Genomic DNA, 17,164 nt, shown 5'->3' with positions numbered 1-17,164 from the left:
CGACTGCCTTCGGCTCAGGTCATGATCCTGGAGTCCCGGGATCGAGTTCCACATCAGGCTTGCTGCTCAGCAGAGTCTGCTTCTCCCTCTGACCCTCCTCCCTCACATGCTCTCTCTATCTCATTCTCTCTCTCACAAATAAATAAAATCTTAAAAAAAAAAAAAAGAAATTAAAAAAAAAGAAATGTCTACATGTAAGTATACTTTCAAAAATTTATCTTAAGGGAAACATTTAAGGATGTGTGCAAAAATTTATCAAGGATGTTCATCACAGCAATATTTATAACAGAGAAACTGAAACAATCTGAATATAAACTACATTTTTAACTCTAATTTAGCAATAAGCACCATTAGTATGAAAGAAAAACAGATGACCAAACAAAGGTTTACTGGTTCACCAGCACTTCCAAGAATAATTCAAAGTGGCTTATGCAGAGAGAAGAATTATTTCAATATACAAAGGAAAAATATTTCATATTGTTTAGGTTAATCTAAGCTAATTAAGTATCGGACTGCTACAGAATATATGAAGCCAAAATCTAATGCTTTGTTGGAATTTTGGAAGAAGTCACTGCACATTTTCAAAAACACTAAAAATTTAGTTAAGATCACGGTAAAACATAATCATAAATTACACATTCAATTTTTTAAATTGTAGAAAAAATAAATATCTGGTTTTACCTTTAAAACTTTCTGGTACATTTGTAACTACTTTTCTCCTTCCTGGTGAATCCAAAGGTTTCATATCATGAACAGAAAGCTTTGGTGGTGGAACAGATGGATGAGATTCTGTTTCTAGAAATTTAACAAAAAGTTCTGAAAAAGACTAAGGAAATAATATTTGGGTTATATATTAGGCAGATATTAAATTATACTTATTACAACCAAAAAAATGTATCAGCTACTCTAATTAAATATCAAAAACTAATCATGCCTTCTGAATCATTTCTTTATAATTAAGCTTTATGAACCATTAAAACTACTAGTGCTTTAGTTACGTTTATCAATTAAAACCTTTAGCAATATAATCAATAATGTTTGATGATAACATTTGTTACAAACCTTAGTCATAATTAGCTACCTGATGACAAATTTCTTGCCATTGATGGCACTTAAGACATCGTCTTAAATCATTTTAGTTCTATTTACATGGACATGAAACACAGCATCAAAAACAAGTATTAAAAGTCATATTTAATCAATGAATATAGCAAAAGCTCACCAGTAATATTATCAGATTAAAATAATGTAGTGTAAACCTTTCCTTTGTTTTTGTAAGATTTTATTTTTAAGTAATCTCTACACCCAACATGGGGCACGAACCCACAACCCCTGCTCCACCGACTGAGTCAGCCAGGCAACCCTAGACCTCTCCTTTAAAATAAATTTCATGCCATCTGATTTAAACTAGGGTATTTTTTATCTTCAACCAGCTCTGGGTATATTGCCTATCCTCAGTTTCTTCTTTATTAAAAAACAAAGTAAAATAAAGAAGCAAACTCCACATAATTCACAGAGCTACTCAGTTTATTTATTTTTAGTTTTTTAGTTTTTATTATTTATTTAAGTAATCTCTACACCCAATGTGGGGCTTGAACTCATGATCCTGAGATCAAGAGTCAATGCTCTTCCAAATGAGCCAGCCAGGTGTCCCGAGCTACTCTATTTATTAATGTTCATTCAGACTACCAGGCACTGTGTTTTCATGTTTATTAACTACTTCTTCCTGCCAAGATGTAAGTTTGTTGAGGGCAGGCACTTGGTCTTCTGGTTTGCTGCTGCATCCCCAAAGTTGAGAACAGTCTGGTACACAGCAGGTGCTCAGTAAGTTAAGTGCTGAATGACCAGGTAGATACAAACATGCATAAAATAAAGCCTCTGTCTTTAAGAATTTCATAATTTAGTAGTAAGACAAATGATGCTGTGCCTATAGCAGCATGATCAAATATAAAAATACTTAATACTTTGAAAAACAAAAGTACTATATAAATAAAAAGCTAAAATAAAACATATATGCAATAAATTTATTTAAACTGGCTTAATGGGGTGCCTGGGTGGTTCAGTCGGTTAAGCATCTGTCTTCAGCTCAGGTCATGATCCCAGGGTCCTGGGACTGAGTCCCATATATCGGGCTCCCTGCTCAGCAAGGAGCCTGCTCCTCCTCTCCCTCTGCCCCTCTCCCTGCTTGTGCTCTCTGTCAAATAAATAAATAAAATCTTTAAAAATAAATAAACAAATAAAATAAAATAAATAAACTGGCTTATTATCTTTAAGCTAATCACCTCTCTGGATCTCAGTTTCCACAACTCCAAAATAAAAGGGCTGTATAATAAAATAGCCTAAACAAGAAATGTGATTTTCACACATGAATGCGAGGCACATCCATCTGACCACTCATATCAGAGCAAGAATAAAATTGGCGCTTACGCTATTAAGCACAGATTGTTGATTTGGTCTCAGAGGCGTGTTGGGGACACTTTTTGATCCTCCTCCAAGCCACCCAGTCATCCACCTGGTAACACCACCCTGATCTCCATGAAGCAACTAAAAGATTATTTTAAAACAGAAAAGTTTTATCAATACAAGAAAAGAAAAAAATAAGAACTATTTTTACTTGATTTCAGATGGTAGCACACTATGCTTTTCAAGTCCAATTCCTAGTAAACGTTTCTTACTGGGAGAGGCTACACATACAATAAAATGTCATCCTAAGCACGATCTCAAATCAGAGTTGAAGCTTGTCATGTCTCAAAACTTAGCATTTTGACAGGAGACGTGACTTATAAGTGACAAAACTAGTATTACACAAGCTGAACAAATCTACCTCTTCATGGTAGTATGAACAGGTCCATTTCCACATTACTGAGAAAAAGGAAAAGCTCTATAATATAGAGTAAAAGAAGACACTTTTATATGATGCCACTATCTGAGTTATAAAAATATTCAGAATGACTTTCCATCGTTCAGTTACCTGCTCCATTTCCTCCCTCTTGATACCCAGGATGCTCCCCATTAATCGTAGCACCTCGTGGCGCTGATGTTTTGGCGTGTGGAAATGTCCAATGAAGAGGTTTCTCATTAGGATTCTGTGAAAATAAAGGCAGAAACAGCTCAGGCTAACTCAAAAGTTATCCCCATATTTAGTGTACCCACACAATAAACACTAAACATATACATATTTATTATACTTTAAAAAGTTACCAAGAAACCACTAAACAACAAAATATTTTGAGGTACTTAAAAAAAAAAAAAAAAAACCTCTTGACAAGTCTAATCAAAGACATTTCAAACAATCTAAAAATGCATACCTTTTAAAACATCAGTTATTACCCACTTACTTTCTCCAACCAAATCAATCCACTGAGATGGTGCTCAGTGACTCTCAGTGTCTGTCTGGCTTCTGCCTTAAGATACTCCCAATGTCTCCCTCCCCACCTCAAATGGTGAGGACAGCTCTTGTGCTTCACAGGTGTGCATCTACGCCCATGCTCACATTTATTAAAAATTTGCTAATAATATCTAAATCTTTCAAATATTAATGATATGTTACATATATACCTAGGTTTCAGACCTAAAGCACTGAAGCAAGGTATGTTCTTTAAGGACAGGTAGAGAGAGTTCAAAAGAATGCTAAGAATAAAACTTTTTATTTTCTACGTACTTCCTATTATGGTGATGTTTTAACTCTCTTCCACATGGTTTTAAGAAAAAGAGTTTGAGCTGGGAAAAATCCATTGAAAAACCAAGAGAAGTTATTCTACTGACTCCTCATGAAAACGACCTACATCTCATCACCATACAAGAAAAGGCTTTTTAAAAACTTAATCACATATAAACATCTACATGTAGAAGCTCTTTTTACTGTAAAGGTAATCTCCATAAAATACATAAAAGTTAAAAGGCAGAGAGCATACTTGTCCACTTTTCCTTCTGTGCTGTTTACTAAGTTCATCAATTTCTTTTGTACATCATCCAGCATTTCTTGTCGGAGTTCATCTGTTTTAAAACATGTGAATAAAGATAGTCATTAAACTGATTAAAATAGCCTGGATGAATATATAATGAGATTTATAACATCTTTCCTATAAATTTTGAATATGTACACTTATTCTAATTAGTAATATTTAATAACTTCCATCTCTTCTTTGGTTCAAGAACTGGGCTTTCTGGTATAGAAATTACCTGGCAGCCAGACTATGCCTTTATTCACACAGTTTATCCCCAATAAAGTATTTGATTCTTTAACAGAAAATTTAAAAACTGAAAAAGGGTTTTCATTCTCTTCAGAAACTTAATAGCAAAAGATTTTTCATCACTGCTTCCGTGCATAAAACATTTCCAGAGCCACTCTTTAATGGGGGAGAAATGGAAAGGACAATTTTAGATTTTCCTTTTCCATTTTCCTGGCTGGACTCTGGTTTTTGGTGAGCTAGGAAGAGTATTTAATACAACTGAGAGCACAGCTCGGGGTGCAGCTCATAGGACAAAGTATTCTGAGGTATATAGGTTGCAAAACCCAATTCAGATCACTGGTTCTAACCTACTAATCAAAATAACGATAGCTTATGTGACTAATTCAGAAGAATGCTGGACTATTTTATGATTCTTATTTAAATCTGTAAAATCTTGGTGGAACAGCTGGAATCCAAGCAGTGTTACAGGCAAAGTCTAGTATTACAACAGGAGATACCCTGTTCATAAATCCAACTGTGCCACGGGGCCAACAATTCCCAGACGAAGGCACTCTCAGCCAGACCCAGCGAGCTCTGATACCTGTCACCTCAGAAGTGGATAATTTGAGCTGAAGGAGATGCTTACCCAAGCTAGATTACAAGTTTGGTTCTGAAAGAAATGAAGAGATTGCTCTGCAGCAGTGCTCTACTTTTCAAATCAAGAAACACTCCAATCCAAACACTAGACTCCGACCTCTTTCCATAAAACTACTCTGAATTATGCTGCCTTTTCCTGGTGGTAGCTGGATACAAGTCTCCTTGTCAGATATAGGACTCACAAACATTTTCCCCCATTCTGTGGGCTGTCCTTTTGCTTTCTTGATGCTATCTTTGAAGTACAAGAGTTTTTAATTTTGATGAGGGCCAACTTTTTTCTTTTGTTACCTGTGCTTTTAGATTCACATCAAAGGAATCAATGCCTGATTCAACATCACAAAAATTTATTCCTGTGTATTCTTCTAAAAGTTTTATAATTTTAACTCTAAAATGCAGGTCTGTGATCCATTTTGAGTTCATTTTCATGCATGGTGTGAGGTAAGGGATCAATTTCGTTCTTGTGCATGTAGATATCCAGTTGTTCCAGCACCGTATGTTGAAAAAACTATTTTTTTGGCACCCTTGTTGAAAACCAACTGATGAGAAATGTATGGTTTATTTCTGGACTCTCAATTCCTACTAAAGACTTCTGCAGGTATTTTTTCTTCTACCTGAAAAGTTCTTTTCCATCAGGACCGCCTATTAACTCTTATTCACCTTCACATCTAAGTTTGTAGGTCACTTCCTCAAAGTTTTCTCTAAACCCTACAGATTAGGCCAGGTCCATCTGCTTTATGTTTTCAATCTGCCTTGCACAATGCGTAATATTCTTATTTAAAGTACTAAGTGTAGGGGCGCCTGGGTGGCTCTGTTGGTTGAGCGACTGCCTTCAGCTCAGGTCATGATCCCAGGGTCCTGGGATCGAGTCCCGCATCGGGCTCCCTGCTCAGTGGGGAGTCTGCTTCTCCCTCTGACCCTCCCCCCTCTCATGTGCTCTCTCTCTTTCTCTCTCTCTCAAACAAATAAATAAAATCTTTAAAAAAAAAATAAAGTACTAAGTGTATATACAAAAATGTCCAGTTTAATTGTTTGCAATGGCTTGTGGTTCTTCTAAATTGCAAAAATCTAAATTGCAAAATGTAATTCATATAATAGGCTAACTTTACCAAAATAGAGATGGTTGCCATAACCATATTATAAAAGCAAGGTTTGTGTTTGGAAAATCTACTACAAACGTTTCCTTTCCTGTCTTTCCAGTAGGAATTTAAGCTTGGACATTAAGAAAAAAGAGAGAGAGAGAACAAGATTACTATTAAAGTCTGAGTCAGTAAAAGCCATTTTAGATTCTTAATGTGCACATAAATACTACGAACACATGGTGCTATTTGGGCCCTTTCTATTACTACATTCTGAATGTAAATAGAATTCTCAACTATTCAGAGGAAGAACAGCAAGTAAATTAGTATCTTGTCGATGTTCTGAATTAACCATCCCACTCATGAACTACAGTAAGAGCCGGAGTAATGATGGGCACAGTCTTCTGTTTCATCCTCCCCCACTACGGAAAGGTAGCAGAGAAAGAGAGGTCAAATTTACCTCCACCTTCCCTTTCTCAGATCTCCATCTACTTTCTTCCAAAATTAATGATTTTTTATATTGATTATATATCAAAATAATAATATTCTGGGCTATATAAAATATTACTAAAATTACCTTCACCTGTATCTTTTTATTTTTAACATGGCTATTAAACATTAGTAAATTATACATGTGGCCTGCATTATATTTTTATTGGACAGCCCTGCTTTGGAGCATAACCAGAATATAACCACTACAGTATACTGTCTCTTATTAAAAAAAGAAAAGGAAGATAAAACTGAATGATCAAAATCTTCAGAGTAAAATTCATAGAGCAAAGAGTTGATTTTGCTCTGATTAAAAGTTTAATAAATTAGAAAAATTTAATTTTGCTCTATAAAAAAACAGATCAAGAAATCTCTATTAATAAAGTTCAAATCAAGGGGCGTCTGGGTGACTCCGTCAGTTTAGCATCTTACTCTTGATTTCAGCTCAGGTCATGATCCTGGGGTCCTGGGACTGAGTCCCGCATCCAGCTCTGCACTCAGCAGGGAGTCTGCTTGAGATTCTCTCCCTCTGCCCCTCATCTCTCCTGCCCTGGACCCCCCATTCTCTCTCTCTCAAAATAAATAAATCTTTAAAAAAAAATAATAATAAAGTTCGGGGTGCCTGGGTGGCTCAATGAGTTAAGTGTCTGCTTCTAGCTCAGGGCGTGCTCCCAGGGTCCTGAGCCCTGCATTGGGCTCCCTGCTCAGCGGGGAGCCTGCTTCTCCCTCTCCTGCTCCCACTCTCCCGCCTGTGCTCTCCGTCAAATGAATAAAATCGTAAAATAAACAAACAAACAAATAAATAAATAAAAATAGAGTTCAAGTCAAAGATATCTTCTTGATGAAATTCATTAATATAATTTTGATTAAAATCTCTGTTCTGAAAGGTAGGGTCAAAACAGCCTAACAGCCAAAATTATAGAATAAAAATTTCTTAAACTCATCAGAATACAAGTTAGTCCTAAACTAATGTGATAGAGAACTGATAACCCTGCATATCCTTGCAGGCATACGAGGGCTGTTTCAAGTTCAAGTAGGAGTTTAAACATATTCTGATATTAAAGTCTATGAAGAAACCCTCAGAATTTGGAGGGAGGGCTTGGAAGAATGGTATTAACTAGGAAAGGTTTAGAAAAGAAAGTCAAATACTGACTTCAAAGGTCCCTACAGACTTCTCTTTTTCTCCAGGCACCCTTATTTTCCTCCCATCAGAGATTCTGAATATTTCTCCACAAAAACTGAACACTAATTCAAACCACAATTTGAAATCAGAACTGTATTTATATGGGCAGACAAAATAACGGTTATTCAGAAATGGGTTTTTAGCCAAATATAATATCCCTGTGAAATAATCTAACATGCCAAAATAATTCTTTGGAAGTTAAAAAAAGAAAATAAAAGGCAGGGGGATACGCTTTAAAGTTGAGCAATAAAGCAACTGAGAGTTAGTCTAGTTTAGGGGAAGAGTTACTCTAAATATATGCCATCCTAAAACCTGCCATATCACAGCCTCTTCTCCATAATGCCTAGAGAGGACACTGCGGCCCTCACCACTGATTTAAAATCAAAACTGAACATTAAAATGTACTGACTACAACAAATAAGTCCATCATAACTTTACATTTTATTTGTGATTAGTAACACTGCATTATCATACTGTCTTCAGAGCACATCATAAAATTAAGTCACACTCCTTACAAAGTCATCTGGCTGTTGCATGACTTAGCTCCCTTGGACAACACTCAAGTCAGATTTATTTAACAGTCACCTGACAGAGAAAAGAAAGGTGATTGGAACAGGACTTGAGGGTCAGAAGACCTGCATATGAGTCACAGTCCTTTCACCAGGGCCAGACGCTGTTGCCTATTTTGTAAAATATGCATGCTTAATCTCAAAGGATTTTCAATCTACTGATTAAATGTGACTTTTCTAAACAGTGAAGTGCTATATTAAGCATTAGTACTCACTCATCTGATCTCTTAAAATAACTAAAGAATTCATCTTTTACCCCTAAACAATACCAATAATGTATCATTTCAGTTACTATTAACAATGATAATTTTGCCTCCGTTTTGTCTTGTCCTCTTTACGAAACAAGGAGCCAAGAGAAGGAAGAAAAAATGTTAGAAGATGATTTCATTTATAGATAGGTTGGTAAATAAACTGGGTCTAATGTCTTACTTGCACTAGCTACCTAAAAAATAAATGTGAATCTTAATACATTAAATCCAATATAAGGAAGCTTAGCCTCTTCATTTAATTAAATATAATCAAAGGCTAGAAATTAGATGATCTTTTTATCACAGAATTTCAACTTCTACAAGATCGATTTCTTTATAAACACCAAATAATACTTTTTAAAGGCATTTTAGGGGCGCCTGGGTGGCTCAGTTGGTTAAGCGACTGCCTTCGGCTCAGGTCATGATCCTGGAGTCCCGGGACCGAGTCCCGCATCGGGCTCCCTGCTCGGCAGGGAGTCTGCTTCTCCCTCTGACCCTCCCCCCCTCTCATGTGCTCTCTCTCATTCTCTCTCTCTCAAATAAATAAATAAAATCTTTAAAAAAAAAAAAGGCATTTTATATTCAACATTTGAAGTTAAGACATACTGGCAACTGCTTTATCTTTTAACTCAATTCTTTTCAACCATATCATAGAATTTTAAGGTCTGAAGTACATGGTGAGTGCTTTCTCATTCCCTAACTGTAATTAATAATTGATGAATGAAAAGTAATTTTTTAAATTCCACTTCCTAGCAATGAACTCACATGAAAAGACATTAATACAATATAAGCTCATTAATTTGAATTTCACTACATCAGAATCTGTGACTCCATTAAAATAGCAACACTGAGGTCTCTTGGATTATTTGTACAATTAGAGTTACTATGTGCATTTACAACAGGTCTTATATAAATATCTTTAATGTAACCAGATCAAATTTATTTTCCCTCTCCCCCTCCTCCCTCAATCCTTTAGTATGAATTCAGATAATTTGTACTGCATTTTTCCATATCGAAACAAAATTTTTTTAAAGACTGAATATTGTGAATCAAATTACATAATTTTAAAAGGTGCACACAGACCAGCCATATCCCAAAAGGGCTGCAATTTTGTCAGAGAAAAGTAAAGCCATTATAATAATTTTGCCACTTACTGAATATCATCACCATTATAGAAAATAATGACAAAAGGCTTTCTAGGCTTATGACTGAACCTCAACTCATTTCTGAAAGCTCCCTGTTGCAAATGGCATGGACTAAATCTGGCCCAAAGAAATGTTTTTTCAGCCCACACAGGGTGTTTTAAATTTGGTATCGCATAAAAAAAAATTGGAATATTTCACATGAAAGTCTACATTTCCCGTGTCTCTTGAAAGATCTGGAGATTTGGCAACACTGGGCCCCACAGGCCTGCATGGCAACAGTCAGATGGAGCCGAGAATTTGCTGTCTCCCTAAGAAACTCTTCAATTCACCACTCTCTCTACTTGGTCCAATTTGTTCTCTTATATAATTTCTTGGGCCCCAGTTTATAATTTATGTTTGTGATCCATACTTATAGTTTCATTTCTCCACATAACAACCCACTTCCACCACCACCTCCCCTTTGGTCATTACCAGTCCACCAGATCCACCAGTTTCCGGATTAAACTGCATAGATTTATATGAATTTCTCCCTCTATCTAGAATGCTGTTTCCCCAACTCCTGCCTGCTTAGCTGTACCTATTTCATAGCTCAAGTGAGGTCAAGTATACCGTTCACTAGCCTTCTCTACCCTTCCATATCACCATCACCAAGTAGAATGAATTGTTCCTCCTTTTGAAACAACTGGTTGCATGTATGTGATTACATGTAACCTTCCCCTTCTTGTCCGACTCTAAGCCTCCTGAAAGCACCAGTCCCCTATATCTCTGTATCTCCAGTGCCTATTTCAGTGCTGGGTACATAGCAAGAAACAATGCATTTTTGATAAGTAAATTAAAGAATGATTGATTTTCCTCTAGGAAAGGAGAATATCTGGGAAGAACAGAACACAGGACAAAAAGAATAAATGATTTATGTTCTGACTCTGTCCATATGAGGGAAAATACACAAAACATAATAACTCAAAACATCCCCATCTCTACATAATTTATTTTTTCCTTTGTACTTTAGAAGAATTAATAAAACACACATTTAAAATATAACTATTAAGGGGGCGCCTGGGTGGCTGTCGTTAAGCGTCTGCCTTCGGCTCAGGTCATGATCCCAGGGTCCTGGGATCAAGCCCCGCATTGGGCTCCCTGCTCCGCGGGAGGCCTGCTTCTCCCTCTCCCACTCCCCCCTGCTTGTGTTCCCTCTCTCGCTGTGTCTCTCTCTGTCAAATAAATAAATAAAATTTAAAAAAATAAAATAAATAAAATATAACTATTAAGTTTAAAATGGCTTAGTTATTCATCTAATTGATGTAAACTTTTTTCTTAACTAAAGTCCTGGCATTGTCTAGTATACCCAGATGTTTATATCATCACAAATAATTTTTTAACCATTTATGGCAATTCAGAAAACTGCATCTGGTATTTCTTATATGTTTCCTCTAAAATCACCACTTCTGCCAAAAACATCTATAAAGAAATCCCTCAAAAGGTTTGGGTAACAAAGCGTCTGGGAATGTATTTGGCCTATGTTCAACAGGACATTATATGTTTTCTTGTATAAATCATGTCCTGGAAAACGGAATGTCTTCATTTAAAATAAAAACTCCACCATCCAGCACCATAAAGGTAGTTCCATGAAAAACATTTTAAACCTCCTTTATATGTGTAGTTTTAAAACATTTTTATGCTTCATATTACACTAGGTTTACCGAGCTTATTTTATATGCTCTTCTAGATTTTCTTTCTTTCTTTTTTTTTTTTTAAAGATTTTATTTATTTGAGAGAGAGAGAATGAGAGACAGAGAGCATGAGAGGGAGGAGGGTCAGAGGGAGAAGCGGACTCCCTGCCGAGCAGGGAGCCCGATGCGGGACTCGATCCCGGGACTCCAGGATCATGACCTGAGCCGAAGGCAGTCGCTTAACCAACTGAGCCACCCAGGCACCCGCTCTTCTAGATTTTCTTCAAAAAAACAAACAAACAAAAACACTGTAAGGAAATTTTCCATTCTCAACTTACAGACTTTTTAAAAAGCAGTCACCAAAACTTCTTTAAAAAAAAATTTTTTTTAAGTGGGCCAAAAACCTTAGCTTCACCAAAGAAGATATACATATGGCAAATTGGCACATGAAAAGATGTTCCACATCATATGTCATCAGGGAACTGCAAATTAAAACGAGCTATCACTGCACACCTACTAGAATGGTGCACTGGAGCTCCGGCACCAGCAAATGCTGGTGGGGATGAGCAACAGGGACTCTCATATGCTGCTGGCAGGGATACAAAATGGGACAGCCACTTTGGAAGGCAGTTTGGCACTTTCTTACAAAACTACCATACGTTCCAGCAATTGCACTCCTTGGTATTTACACCAAGGAGCTGAAAACTTACGTCCACACAAAAACCTGCACATAGATGTTTACAGGAGCTTTACTCATAACTGCCAAAACCTGGAAGCAGCCAAGAAGTCCTTCAGCAGATGAATGGATAAATAAACTGTGGTCCATCCAGATAATGGAATGTTATTCAGCACTACAAAGAAATGAGCTAACAAACTATGAAAAGACATGGTGGAACCGTGAATGCATTATTACAAAGGGAAAGAAGCTACTCTGAAAAAGCTCCATCCTGTCTGATTCCAACTCTATGATGTTTTGGAAAAGACAAAACTATGGAGACAGTAAAAAGATCAGTAGTTTCCAGAGGTGACGGTGCAGAGGGGGTGAGGAAAAAATGAACAGAAGGGACACAGGATTTTTAGGGCAGTGAAAATACTCTGCATGATACTATAATTTTGTAATTGATTATACATTTGCCCAAGCCCATAGACTATATAACACCAAGAGTAAACCCTAAGGTAAACTGTGGACTTTGCGTGATGATGATGTATCACTGTAGGTTCATCCTTGGTTAAAAATTAAAAAAAAAAAAGTACCATTCTGGTAAATGATGTTAGTAACAGGGGGAAGGGGTTATATAGGAAATGTCTGTACCTCCCTCTCAACTTTGTCACAAACCTAAAACTGCTCTAAGAAATCTTAAGAAACTAACAATAAAAAAAAACCAAAAAATCAGTATGGGATCCTTCAAGGCGCAGCTCTGTAGTGGCAGACATACCAAAAGATACTCCCGAAGCTAGAATCTAAATTTGTATTGTTTATGAAAGCTTATTTCTGTGTATCATAAAATAATTGTTATCAAAATGAGAACTATTTTGTGCTATTTCCAATTTTATCCAATCATTTTCATTTAGGCAGGAATTTATCTCAAGGACGATGGTAGAGAACAAGAAGTGAAAGAAGTAAAATGTCAAGTCTGGCCATAAATACAGCAAGATGAGACCTCTTTTAATGGTTCAGCTGTAGTCTAGGTTTCCATAGGTGTGCATTTTCCCATGTATGACAATTCCAAAGAAATTCTGAACTCTGATCAACTCAAAATAGTGAAAGAAAGACTCCTCCTATCTGCTTCACAGAGGACTAGCATCTTAAGTTTGAAAAATCAGTAATACAGGATTGGTGTGTGAAGTGAGTCTTTGGAACCATATTGAACAAAAACACTTTCAGGCAAAATGATAATAATTTCCAGTAGGAAGGAAAGCAGTATTTCTTCTACCAGACACATTATCTATTAAAATATAGCACCTATAGGATCTTAGGGTTTCCTTTTCTTATTATTTCATGGGGAAAGGGGGTCATGCAGGGAAGGGAGACAGAAGTTCTTATATTTTAGGGGTGAAATCTTCCTACTAGTTTAGGGCTCTACTCAAGTTCCTTTCCTCCATGGAATGCCCCTGACACTCAAGGAGATTCTTGGGAGAGGTCAATAAGCATGTCTTGTGACTGCTGCTGTGCACCACTATCTTACGCTGTGAACCTATGCTGGATCTACGCCATGTGTTACTCCCTATCTCACTCACACAGCATCTAGCATGAGGCCAGGTAGCCGGTTCTCATTAATTACTTAATGCCTGATAAGGTATCTTCAGACTTTTCATACAAGGCCTGTAAATACCTGAACCTAGAACCATAGTTCCAAGTACATACACAACTGTGTACTCTAAGAATGAGTGAAATCATCAACGATCTACTGCTTTAATATTGGTGGTGTATGTAATGGCTCCCTTTTCGTATGTTTGACCAGAACGAATCATCTCATCTCTGGTAGCAAGAGCATAACCAAGCATTTTGAATAAAATACCACTTTTAAAGTAAGTTTCCCAATATTGTTTAAATGTTGAAACTGCATATCAACTAATCATCAGTCTACAGATGCTTAGAAATAAAACAATACTTTGCTTCTACAATTTAAGTCTCCATGTACTTTCTTGCAACAAAAGCCAATCTGTCTCTTTCAAAATTGTTTCTCCTGGCAAATATTTTCGCTGTCTGGCCAAGTTTCGCGTTAAAAATAAAATACAGTATTACAACATCAATCAACATTTAAAGTACTTAATGATCTATGAAAGAAAATATACAGTGATTCTTTTGAAACAACCAAGCCAATCAAGGTTTATTTATATTATCAAATCAAGAGTGCAGCTTTGAGAAAATAAAATCACATTTGTGTTTACAGATATAAAAGCAATATTAAGCACTGAAGTAACAAAAGAAAACATCGTTAAGAAGACAAGAATGTAAATGACAAGAATGACTTAAAGACATGACAGAACGGTCTCTTCACTCCCCTTCCTGTCTGTGCGACACTGGCCTCTTGCCCATCCTCCCAAACGCCAGTTGTGGAAGCATAATCAGTTTCCTGCAGCTAATATTTACCCCATAAAACGAGTCCACAGTTTCTATACATTTACACTGAATGGTAATTGTCATTTTTTTATATCAATAGGGACCTCTAAATCTTGTCAGATATAATCTAAATCTGAAATATTCTACTACTGGGGGTTTAACTCAGTGCCTGAACAAGTACTAAGTAGTGCAGGGACTCTGATAATATTTACCAACTACAATAAGTCACAGAATTCTTTATCTTAGCATCATCTACTGGAAATGACTCAGGTAGGTATCTAAAAAGGGATGTGGCCTTAAACATTATATAGCAGCATGCCACAGAGCATCGGGGTGTCACAGGACGACCAATGAGTTGGCTCAGAATACTGTTCACTTCCATTAGTTCACTTCCACTACCCTACGCTATCAATTCTCTGGCTAATTCTTCTCTGGGTTGGCCATGTCTGCAGATAATGCTATAGTTGCTCTGGCATTTTCCCAATAAATACTGCCTCCCCATAAGAGCAACCATATCAACATTTAGGGCACAGTATAAAGGATGCTGCCCTATCTTTAAAGGAGATGGAGATACACAGAACAAAATACAAGTCAGACTATAAATAACCATTTTCCTGACAGGACAAAATAAAGTAACATGGAAACATCATGAGCTTTGGTCAAGGGTAAGAAGATCAGAGCTCAAATATCAGTTTCTTTGACTTATAAAATGAAACTCATATCACCTTCTCTAGAAATGCCTGTGAAGAGTAAATAAGAGAAGACTACATATAACGCAATATATGTTACATAAAACGCCCATGATACTCAATATGTAATCGTTTACTTGCTGCCCATTTCTGGCCCCCCAGGAGATTTAGAGTTCCAAGGCTGGCCAAGTCTGAGAAAGGGCAGGCAGTAATTTGCTCAGAATCAAACTATCTTGAGGACACCTACCTCACATGATGTAGCTTATTTTTTTTGTAGTTCTAAAAATCTCTCATCTGCTCTCTGCTGTTAAGATTCAGGACAACTTCCTCTGGCTCATCCATTGGTACCCATGCATCAGGGGTTCCTGCTTGTTTGTCTCCTTATTGTCCAAGTCACTGTTTCTGTCATCTGACAGCATCTCTGCTGTACCATCTCCTAATTTTGCCTATTTCTAATTTCTATTTTATGTTAAGTAGCACTTAATTCCTTAATTACGTGCCTTGGCACTTACTGTGCCCAACCCAGATACCCAAAGGTGGTACATTTCTAGGTTCCATGATCACCTTATATCATTACCTACTGAATACAGCTCTAGAATAGCTCAACTTCCAGGGACCTTTAAATCCGAGATTAAACAGAGACATGCAATCTTAGTCAGCTGTTAGATTCAACAAAGCATTATGAACCACCTGATTACTTGAGGCCCAACTGATAATGCTAAGCATAGGCTCACCTTAGGGAATTGGCAAGGCTTATATCTTACCAGCATCACACAATCACATAATGAGTGCCTATATGTAAAGCACCATCTATAATCATAAAGAGCTAGTTATACTCACACATTCATTCCACAAGAAGTTACTCTTGAGAATATTGTCCTACTACATCCCCTGGATGAACACAGAATGAACAGAGAGAAGTCCTAGCCATAAAAAATCAGGTCAGTAAAATCACTTCCCAATGATGGTCAGTAGGGTGACAACCAACACAACTGGATTGCCTCCATATGCAGGAAACTTAACTGGACAGCCAGGGCCAACTTTCGACTCTGGTTTCACTAGGACCATATTAAAATTGAAGCAAGCTGGTCACGGGAGATGGAAATGGAAGTCCCACCCAGTGGAAGTTGGGCTCACTCAACTACATGGACGTCTGGGAAAAGACTACATCTGACTCAACACTAGTGTTGTAGGGGGAAAAAAATGAAAGAAACACCTACTTTGTTTTTTAAGTTCTTCAATTTGTTCTTCCTTTAAATCTAACTGTTCTGTAAGTCTTGATGCTGAATCCAATGCAGCATTTGCTTCATCGAAACGCTCCTGAGGAAGAGAAGTTCATTAAAAAGCAGCATGCAAAAACTATTTCACAAACTACATAGCTGGAAGCCAAAGTCAATCGACCCTCTTCTGTTCAGCTGATGAAGCTGTGCTTCTGTGACCTTGGGCAAGTTCACACAGTAAGTATCAAAGACAGAGCCCATACTTCACAGCACAATACTGTCTCCCTCAGAACTAAATAAAAAAGAGGATGCCACTAAAAGACAATATGGTGACAAAAGTTTTAAAAAGTGACAATAATAAAAGCATAAACACTACAAAAGGCAGATACAAAAAGTCAAGAAATACAACATTCTTTTTAATTTTTGCAAGTCTGATGGGTATAAAATGACATTTCATTACTACTTGATTATTTTTTTATTTCCCTAACTACTAGTGAATTTGAGCATTTTTCCATGTTTACAGGACAGCTAGAGCTGCCTTTCTGTGAAAACTTCTTTGCATACCTTGTCCATTTTTCTATTGAGCTTTCTCTTGTCTGTTTCTGAGCGCACCTTGTAGAGTAGACATGAACGCTTTGTCACCAGCGCTGCAAGTATTATTTGCCAGACTGCATGATACCTTTTGCCATGTAAAAGTATTTAAACACTGTATACAGTTAAACACGTCCTCCTCTGCTTTCACAGCTTCTTGAGTTTTAGTCTTGGTTAGGTTCCTCCTTGCCCCTAGACTCTACATGTACTCTTCCAGATTTTCTGGCAAGGTTTTTTGTTTTGTTTTGAACATTTACATCTTTCAAATAGTGTTTCTCAATGGGTGCGATTCTGGCATTCCTGGCCCCTGCCCACTAGATCCAGTCACTGTAATGAGCAAAAACAGCCCCAGATTTCCAGCACCACTCCCAGGTGAGAATCTGAGCTTTAA

The 17,164-nt window shown here is 37.0% G+C and overlaps 1 protein-coding gene across 2 annotated transcripts in view; it reads right to left on the bottom strand.

Annotated features, from left to right (window-relative positions):
- TRIP11 (thyroid hormone receptor interactor 11) overlaps positions 1 to 17,164 on the bottom strand; it is a 65,159-nt gene that overhangs the window by 4,875 nt on the left and 43,120 nt on the right. For both annotated transcript variants that reach the window (XM_034993049.1, XM_034993050.1), the window contains exons 16-20: positions 16,183 to 16,282; positions 3,915 to 3,996; positions 2,972 to 3,086; positions 2,428 to 2,544; positions 682 to 826 (exon numbers count right to left, since the gene is read on the bottom strand). In XM_034993049.1, coding sequence (XP_034848940.1) covers positions 682 to 826; positions 2,428 to 2,544; positions 2,972 to 3,086; positions 3,915 to 3,996; positions 16,183 to 16,282 — 559 coding nt within the window. The remainder of the gene's footprint in view (positions 1 to 681; positions 827 to 2,427; positions 2,545 to 2,971; positions 3,087 to 3,914; positions 3,997 to 16,182; positions 16,283 to 17,164) is intronic.

This window comes from Mirounga leonina, unplaced genomic scaffold (genome assembly GCF_011800145.1).
Source record: "Mirounga leonina isolate KUSES-001 unplaced genomic scaffold, KU_Mleo_1.0 Mir_82, whole genome shotgun sequence".
Lineage (NCBI taxonomy): Eukaryota > Metazoa > Chordata > Mammalia > Carnivora > Phocidae > Mirounga > Mirounga leonina.
Note: the sequence above shows the minus strand (reverse complement) of the source record. Positions and strands in the feature narration are given on the sequence as shown.